The sequence below is a fragment of the Trifolium pratense genome, linkage group LG6 (assembly GCF_020283565.1).
Source record: "Trifolium pratense cultivar HEN17-A07 linkage group LG6, ARS_RC_1.1, whole genome shotgun sequence".
NCBI classification, from domain to species: Eukaryota; Viridiplantae; Streptophyta; class Magnoliopsida; order Fabales; family Fabaceae; genus Trifolium; species Trifolium pratense.
In genome coordinates, this window is record NC_060064.1 from 5478279 (window position 1) to 5488008 (window position 9730).

At 36.4% G+C, this 9730-nt stretch overlaps 1 protein-coding gene across 1 annotated transcript; it reads left to right on the forward strand.

Moving 5' to 3' along the window:
* The first annotated feature begins 6203 nt into the window (after window positions 1-6203).
* LOC123890317 (aluminum-activated malate transporter 8-like) lies at window positions 6204-9210 on the forward strand. Its single transcript, XM_045939904.1, has 6 exons — window positions 6204-6581; window positions 6847-6987; window positions 7191-7463; window positions 7698-7804; window positions 7891-8034; window positions 8268-9210. The coding sequence occupies exons 1-6, from the start codon at window positions 6293-6295 to the stop codon at window positions 8757-8759; spliced, it is 1446 nt and encodes a 481-aa protein (XP_045795860.1). The 5' UTR covers window positions 6204-6292; the 3' UTR covers window positions 8760-9210.
* The last annotated feature ends 520 nt before the right edge of the window (window positions 9211-9730 follow it).

The following is a 9730-nucleotide window of genomic DNA, read 5'->3' on the forward strand; positions in this document are numbered from 1 at the left end:
AAAAGCGGCTGTCGAGGTCAATAGAGCTGATTTCTGGCAAGGGCAGTGAAGCTGCTGCCTTGGACTTCTTTGGTTCGGGGAGCTGCCCGATGTACTCGTTTCCCTTGGAGGAGGCATTGAAGACTCTCCTTGCTGCTTCAATGTCTCCATGTAAGGTTGCAACTTGGCCTTTATGCGTGTAGTACTTCATTTTGAGATGGGCGGTTGATGGGACAGCCATTAAGTCAGCAATGGCTGTCCGGCCCAGGATGCATTGGTAGAGAGACGGGCAGTCCACTACCAGGAATTTCACCTTGATTGTTTTTGCAGTTTCTTCGGAGCCAACGGTGACTAGCAAGTCTACGTAGCCCCATGGCTTGGTTGTTGCCCCATTGAATCCAGAAAGATCGGATCCAAAATAGGGAGTGAGGTAGGTTTCATCCAATTGCAGAGTTTTAAAGAGTTGGGAGTACATGATGTCGCAGGAGCTTCCCTGGTCGACCAGTACCCTGCGGACGTCCATGTTTGCCATGTCCGCTCTGATGAGCAGGGGTATCTGGGAGTTTGCAGTTCCTCCGGGCAGCTCTTCCATATAGAAAGATATGGGCCTTGACTGCCCTTTTGGTTTGTCTAAGGTTGCACTCATGTTAGAGGAGCCATCCAGTAATTCTTCAAATTTCCTTTTGATTGATCCCACAGTCTGTTTGTCAAAACCCCCAACGGAGATCACCATAGCGTGGGCAAGTGCGTCCCATTTGCTCAGCGTGGGAGCAACATAGGTGTCGTCCAAGTAGTCAGGGACAAAGAAGTCTTCAGTTCTGGAGATGGCAAGGGCAACTGGCTTGTGCCCGGATTTTTCTGGTGCAGCTTCTTCATTGTTGCTGGTCTCAGCAGCTTCTGCCCGGGGAGCATTGCCCCTCTTCACGTACTGTTTGATTTGCCCATTTCTGATCAAAATTTCTATGGCGTCTTTCAGTTGGATGCAGTCGTCAGTCAGATGGCCGTAACCTTTGTGGTACTTGCAGTACCTGCTCTTGTCTTGGCCAGGCTTTGTGGGTTGTTGTCTTGGAAATTTAATTCCTGCTTTGGTGAATTCAGCTGAGTTGCACTCTTTCCAAATTTCTTCCTGGGTTCTGTTAAGGGGAGTATAGTTGCTGAACGTGCTAGGAGGTCCACGGGGTTCCCTAGGTCTTTCGCCTCTTCGTCTTCCTCCTCCCCGGCTGGGCTGTTCAGCATTTGAGCGAGGAGCAGGTTGACTGTTTCCTGCTCGCCCATAGCGGGCAGCATCTGCAGCTTGTTGCTCTTCATATTGGATGTATGGTTGAGATTTGAGGAGGAGGTCGCTAAAGGTGCGTGGTTTTTCGATTCCCGCGGCTTTTGCAAAGTCAGTATTCGGTCTGAGGCCCCTTTGGAGCAGGTATTTCTTCATATCATCAGTTGTTTCTACCTGGACGGCCTCTTTGTTGAACCTCTCTATAAAACTACGGAGAGATTCATTATCACCTTGGAAGATGGCGTCCAGGACTGCCTCGGTCTTTGGCTGCTTGCGGGAAGCAGTGAAGTGTCTGCGGAACTGGTCGGAGAGGTCCATCCATGAGACAATGGAACGAGGAGGTAGGCTGTGATACCAGGCCATAGCTCCCTTCCTGAGGGTAGTTGGGAAAATTCTGCATCTTATAGCTCCGCTGACCCTTAAGAAGTTCAGGGTAGCGTTGATTGAAGCAATGTGTTCATCTGGGTCTGTGAGTCCATCGTAGGCTGGGAGAGCAGGTGGTCGCTCGAATCCCTTTGGCACAGGTGCTTGGAGAATGTCATGAGACAAGGGGCAGCGAGGATCCTCCTCGTCACTCTCATGTGAGTTTAGGGGAGGTGAGTCCTCACGATCAGGAGTTGGGCTCCTGGAGAATTGGCTGCGAGGAGGTGTTCGGTCCACCGTTTTTCCTTTCTTCACAATAGGAGAAGATATACCCTCGCGGGGAGGGGAGACATGGTCTCTTTTCTTGCTAGGCTGCTCAATCCTCTCAAGGGCAGGTCGTCGTTGTCTGACAGTTTCCTGACGAGGAGGGGATTGAGAAGTAGGAGTTCTCCTCGGGGGAGAGTTGTTCCTTGAGAGTCGCTGATTCCTTTCCAAGCGATCAAGTCTCAGATTCTGCTCGTCCATTCGGCGATTCTGGCCTTGGAGAGCTTCGGTGGTTTGTTTCAAGGCAGCTATGAGTGCTGCTAGTTCAACATTGGTAACTGAAGCAGCGGACAAGTCGGTTTCTGCTGATCTGCCCTGCTCGGACTGAGGGCGCTTCCCTGCCTGCTTCTCAGTCAAGACGACCAGGTCGCCGTCCTCAGAAGTCCAGGAAGTTTCCTGCCCGTCTCTAGGGTCAGACTCGGGGAGGGCCTGGAGGTCAGTGATGAGAACAGGAGGCAGACGGGGAGAAGAAGGAGGAGCAGCGTCCTCAACGTCATTGTTGAAATGAGATGCACTGGCCATGATGAAAAAGTGATTGATTGGTTTTGTTCTTTGGTTTACTTGCTCGAAACAAAGAAGGGGAGAACTCAGATCCCCACAGTCGGCGCCACTGATCTTAACTGTTGATCAGAACAGGTAGAAGGCCAGCTGGAAGTCCGTTGAGCAGGTGGTAGGCAGTAATCCGAGCAGATGATCCACGGAGGGGGGGGTTGTACCTGCAGGTGCTCCGATGCCTAAGTCAGTAAGGGTAGAGAGCAAAAGAGATACTAGAGAGAAGTTAGAGAGAGAGAGTAATTGCAATAATGAATAATGTCTACCTTGCTCTCCCAAGAGGGAGAGTATTTATAGCCCCCAGCTCTGGGCCAAAGGTCCTCTTAGTGGGCTGGACTAGCCAAGGCCCATTAAGAGGGACTGCCAAGATATCACCCTTAGATAGTGGGTAGAGTAGTAATTTTACCCTATCTTGGTGGAGAGGTTGTGCCATGCTGACATGGAGGTGATTGGGCAAGCCATGTGGACTTTGTGAGGGTCTAGGTGGACTAGCATTAGTCTAGTCCAGAACAAGATTCTTATAATTTATATATCTTGTTCAATGATGGGTGCTTCAAATATATATTTTCGGTTGATGAGTGCTTGAACAAGTTGCTAATTAGTTATTCATATTGAAAATTATTATTAGAAAGTGCAATTAATTTTTTGCTTATTGATATATCAAACATGAAGACCTCATGTCAAAATGAACTTAAATGTCTGCTTCTAAGTGATTGATGAATGTGGCTGCTGGCTACTAGAAGTTAAGATTGTAACACCATTTTGTAGTTTAATTTTTTATGAAACCATTAATTTAATTTATCTTTTTTTCCTTAATTATCTTCAAGAAAAAATAATTCTTTGTACTTTTTGTTCATTTTAAGTCCCTATGGCTGGTCTAATTCTTTGATGGATTTTTTTATCTTTAAATGTCCATTGAAGTGGCTGACTTATGCATGCTTCGTCATTTTTCCACTTTCTAATCAACCTAAGTGTTTTTTTTTTAATTAATATATGAATTGAAAAGCTGACCTCTGATGTATGCATTGCCAAGGGGAGGAAATCAATTTAGGTATACATGTGTAGGTTTTCATAGCCTTTAAAAAATATTAATTTTATTTTGTAGGGTTAGACAAAAAATTTATCAAGTTTTTACACTCGGGCCAACACTAAAATGAGGACTAAAACTAACTCTAAAGTGAAGCAAACTGTTTAAATTTTTGAAAAGTTATAAAATTGTTGTCTTATTTTTATAATTTGATTTTTCATAGGCCTTGATGTTTTTCTCCAAAAAAATTTTCTACCATAACTTAATGAACTTATGACTTAAAAGGGACCCTTTTTCCTTAGTAAATTTTTTCCTTTTCGGGCGCTAAAGTTCTTGCTTGTGTTGCCTTCTTCTTTAGTGGAACTTATAAACAATAGTCTCTACTTTTAGTTCAAATATATTTCATCACAACTTTTAGTCTCTACTTTTAAATAAACTCATGTGTATCATCCGAAAATTTAATTTTTCTTCCGCAGATATATTTAATACATTATAAAAATCTCTCTTACAAAAAAATAATTTGTTTAACAAGTGATGAATTAAATAAGAATTTTTAAGTTTTTGGTGCTTGAAAATTCATTTTAAATTTTGTAAGAATTTTTTAATTTTGTCAAAAGAAAAAATTCATTTTTAATACTCATTTTTAATTCATCTTTTGTTAAAATATTCTAAATTTTTGTGGGAGATATTCTTATAATATTATGAACATAAATACGAAAAATTCATTCAAAAATGTGTTGTGAGTTGCTTAAAAGTATAGACTAAAAATTGTAACGTCAAATATTTTGGGAGCCAAAATTTGCTGAAATTTTTTATATGAACTAAAAACAAAATTTGAGATATTTATAGGGACCAATAACTTATTTAACCCTATTTTAAATTATTTTTGTCTTAACCATTTGAATTTTAGATGAAGGGGCTCTTAATGATTCAAAGTTCAGTCGAGAGATAAGTAAAATATCATCAATATGATTATTTCATACTCCAAAATTCGAACTCAAATTCTTCTCAAAGATTTGTTCCTAAGTATGTTTGGTTTCAATTCTAAAGGGGTCAAAATTAATTCTAGAGGTATAGAATTGATTTTGACATATGTTTCTACTTTCTCTAAAGTAGAATTGATTTTAACTTCAAAGTTGATTCTATTTGAAGTTAGAAATTGTAACTTCCGATTATAAAATTGAATATTACATTTAAATTTTTGTTCAACTCACTTTTACATATTCTTTCCTCGTTCAATTGTCTATAAACGTAAAACAAAGAACAAAGAGACCAGAGTAAAATGTATCTAAACATAAATATTTTACCTTCAACTCAATTTTAGTCAAAATCAATTTTTTTCACCGCACAACCAAATATACACTTTAATCAATTGGAGCAATTCTAATAATAACATTGTTATTTTATATTAGTGTTTGTCTCATTCACACTTTTTTTCTTCTTATGAGAGGAGAGAAAATGTTTTGTTAGTTTTACCATTTTTTACCACCCTGTTTTCTCTTTACAACCAAACTAGTAGAAAATAACACTACATTGCATTCCTTTGATTTTCTTTTTACTCAACTTGTGTCTGCTTCCTATTAATGTCTTACTTACAATTTATTCAAAAGCCATATCTAATACCTATTGCTCAAATTGTTTTACTAAAATGCATGTCAAGTGGTAAAATCAATCTATAACAGCTGTTATTTTCAATGCTCTTGGGTCTGGATGCCACCTTATATAACAAAAAGAAAGTAAAAGTAAATGAGAGAATTAAAGTGGTATAAGAAGACATATATTTATAAAACATGAAGGGTAATAAAATTTAAACTAAAATTGAAATTTATCAAGACAAACACTTAAAAAGGTTAATACAAGCGATCCGAGGTGGACAAAGAACGACGATTAGAGTTAGTGCAGCTCGCCAGAGAATCACCCTGGTAGGCTGTTATACTTGCAAGCACTCCAACATTCAAGTACGTGAGATGTGTGAAAAGCTTAACAAAATAGAACTAGTTGAGGTCCTTTTATAGGGTTTCAGGCGAAATGAGTGAGGAACTAGCCAGTTGAAGTCTAGGAGGGATTCGAACCATGATCAGCGAAAATTTGATGATAATTTGTTGAAGCGTTACGCTCGAATATACCGACAATGCGACATTTTTTGCGCGTACCTTCGTGGTAGAGTCCACTATGTTTACCAAAGAAAAAACCAAAAATATAAAAGGAGGTGGGATACAGCAATTGAGGGTGATAGTGACTAGAGTATAAATTTCAGTTACTTCTCCTAATAAATTACTGCCATATTTTATCTTTACTTATTAAGGAACTCTAGTAAATTAACTTTGTTTAATCTGATTTTAGTACTAAACAATTCCAAACTAGAGGTATATCTCCTAACATTCCCTGTCTATGCATGTTTTGGTACATATTATTTTTGGTCAGTGTGAGATCAATTTCTAAAAGTATAACACTTTTAGTCATGGGCAAGTGTATTTAATTATAATATATTTTCTGTGACCAAAGTACTTTATCAAAGAAAATTAATCTTTCAGTTTCAACAATAGACAGCAACTCATGTATCTAATTCATAAAAAATTAATTATGGCTGCTTCAAACAACTATATGCTTTAATTTTTGCACCTATAAATATAACTCTTCAAACTCATTTCTACCTCAAGTCTTTCAAGTTTCAACCTTATTTGCTGATTGCTATTTGCACCACTTCATATTTTGTTCCATTTGAAACTTAACCATTCTTTGGTAAAATTGTTATTCACTCTATATCTTACATCATGGATATTGAGTCAACAAATCAAGTAAACAAGATTGGAATTTTCTCTCGTTTGAGTGGATTCTTCAAGGATTTACCTATGAACTTCAAGTCCAAGGTTATCAATGCAAAAAATAGTGTTAAGAAGATTGGAAAAGATGATCCTAGAAGAATAATTCACTCATTGAAAGTAGGATTTGCTCTTACAGTTGTGTCATTGTTTTACTATTCAAGGCCACTTTATGATGGCTTTGGAGTTGCTGGAATGTGGGCAGTTCTTACTGTGGTAGTAGTATTTGAATTTACTGTAGGTAAGTTCAATATCATACATATAATAAAAATCATAATGTATTATATATTGCTACTTAATTATTACATACTATTTCGAACTTAAATATACGTAAAAAAATTCATGTATTTGGTCTAAATTTGAATCAGTAACATTACATGTACTTTTTTTATATGTATTTTAAGTTCGGAGAAAGTATATACGATAATTAAATATGAAAGTTTAAAGAGTTAAAGGATAATAATGTATTAACATATATGTGGTTTTTTTTTGTCCTAATGAATCAGGTGCAACCCTTAGTAAAAGTATAAATAGAGGATGTGCTACATTAATAGCTGGTGCTTTAGGGGTTGGAGGGCATCACTTAGCCACTATTGTTGGTGAAAGAGGAGAAGCTTTTGTCCTAGGGACCCTTGTCTTCATTCTAGGTAAATAAAATTACTATAAACAAAAAACATTTACTACTCCGGACTTAAATATAAACAAAAAATGTATGTATCTAGACTACATTTAGATCAGATACGTGTACTTTTTGCTTATATTTAAATCCAGAGCAAGTACTTCACAAACAATGTGTGCGCCTAAATATTTGAAGTTAATTACTAAGATATTTAGTGTTTTGTGTTTGCAGCTGCAGGGGCAACATTTTTTAGATTTGTTCCAAAGATCAAGGCAAGATATGACTATGGGATGGTGATATTTATATTGACATTCTGTTTGGTTACTGTCTCGGGGTACAGAGTGGAGGAACTTCTTGAACTTGCACATCAAAGACTTTCAACAATTATTATAGGAGCTTCAACTTGCATGGTCATTTCCATATTTGTTTGTCCTGTTTGGGCAGGTGCAGACCTTCATAACTTGGTAGCTTCCAACATAGAAAAGCTAGCAAATTATCTTGAAGGTAAATATAATAATATATATCGATTTCTCTACGTGAAAATGGATTACATGCAGTCAACAGTCAACGTTTGAGATTATAATCTTGGTCTTACGTTGAAGATTCAATGATTATGACTTTAAAAGTTAAAACACCTATCGCGTGATCTCCATCTATTGATTGATGTTTACTGACTGCGGTCAATCTCGATGCCTTTGTTTAGGGTGTGAATTAATATTTAAAACTATTTATTTTCAGGATTTGAAGGTGAATATTTTCACTCATTAGAGGATAAAGAAAAATCCAAGTCACTTCTACAAGGATATAAAAGTGTTCTCAATTCAAAAGCAATTGAAGAGTCTTTGGTAAGTATTTTCTTTCTTTTGAGATTTATTATTAAATAACATTTTTATTTTCTCCATTGACCTTATATTTTTCACATCATTTTCAGACAAATTTTGCAAGGTGGGAACCAGGACACGGTGGTTTTAGCCTTCGCCATCCTTGGAAGCAATACTTGAAAATCGGAGTACTTGTTCGTGAATGTGCATACAAGATTGAAACTTTAAACACGTACCTTAACCCTGAAATCCAAGTAATACATCATTTTTACTTTTCTACCTAAAAACATCAAATATACTCCACTCTGTCTCAAATATAAACAAATATTATACGTACTTGATCAAAATTTAGACTGAATACATGAAAAAGAAAAAACTATTATATTTGAGACCAGAGCGAGAACGTACTTTTCCAAATTTAACTTTAATGCATGTCTATTTTATGAATACCGTTTTAAAGCTGATATATGAGTTTTGGTTATTGCAGGCTTCTTTGGAATTCAAGTGTAAAATTCAAGAACCATGCACAAAGATGAGTTCAGAATCTAACAAAGCATTAAAGGCAATATCATCATCAATGAAAACAATGACAAATCCCTTAGCAGCTAAAAGTCACATAGAAAATTCAAAATCTGCAATTGAAGAACTCAAAGTTACACTAGAAGTCATTTCCTTAGAGGATGTTGAACTTCTAGCTATAATTCCAGTTGCAACAGTTGCTGCAATACTTGAAGAAATCACTTTTTCTGTGGAGAAAATCTATGATTCTGTTTCTGAGCTTTCTAATTTAGCACATTTCAAGAGTGTAGAGCCCAATGTCTCACCAGAAAAGCCACCTCTACTTCATAGAGGAATCATAAAACCTGTTGTGGACATTGATAATAACACGCCGCCGCATGTTGAAATCACAATCCAAGATTTAAGTACAGAGTCATCGGAAAAAGCTCGAAAAGACACCGCCGAAATCCTTCAAACATAACTATAAATTTAAGTAGTTGTCACTATAACATGACACTAGGTAGTAATTTGTGGCAAAATTGGGTTGCCTTGGGTCACAATTTTCATACATTCACACAATTAGTAACAATGATCCGTTAGATTAAGATTGAACGATTGTCGTTTAATCTTTATTCAATAACTCTGAGTAGCTTATTAGGTTAATGTACGAAAATTGTGACCACAGACAATCTCGATTTTACTGAACTTTTTATTCCTTGTTGGGTAAATAGTTTGATCCAACCCTCATTTTACCCTTTGTAAAATTAAGGTGAGAATCTTTTTAATATTCCTACCTTAATTTAATTTCTTCATTACTTTTAGTTATGCTAGCTATGGTATGAGCCACATTTGGTGGTTTGAATCCTTTGTTACTCATAACACTTGTGTACTTTTTCTTGCTTTTTGATAAATTTTCAATACAAAGCTACAAATATAGTGTGTACTTTTTCCTAGTAGATGCATGGAACGTGTTAAATTGCTGGATGGCAATTAGTAAACATTGGTCCTTAAACATTTAACGACAAAGACCAACTTAATGGGAAAGTCATAATTTTACTTTATAAGAATAAAAGGAAAAATAAAGGGTGGAAGGAGAAGAAAGAATATTTGTAACATTAAAGAGCTCCACTAAGATAGAGTAATAAATTAAGATTTTAATGTTTATTTTACTTTTTTTATAAACTAAAATATCAAATTTTAAATTTTAAATATGAATCATCTGATTTCGATATAGGTTATGTTTGGTAAAAAATAGCGTATAGATGATAATTTAGCTTATAGCGAAAGAACTTATAACGGATAGCTTATAAGTTGCTTTTAGCTTATAACAAATAAGCTAACTGATTGAATTTGTAGTTTTGATAAAATTAGCGGTTGAACTAACTTATAAGAATGAAATGACATAAAAAAGATATGTTTAATTAAATATTTAATTTTTCTCAAGGAAGATGA

Bases quoted from the DNA above. Each gene is read 5' to 3' on its own strand.
- LOC123890317 (XM_045939904.1), top strand. From the start codon at position 6,293: ATGGATATTGAGTCAACAAATCAAGTAAACAAGATTGGAATTTTCTCT. The intron at 6,582-6,846 runs GTAAGTTCAATA...CTAATGAATCAG, and splicing joins AGTATTTGAATTTACTGTAG to GTGCAACCCTTAGTAAAAGT. The intron at 7,464-7,697 runs GTAAATATAATA...ATTTATTTTCAG, and splicing joins GCTAGCAAATTATCTTGAAG to GATTTGAAGGTGAATATTTT.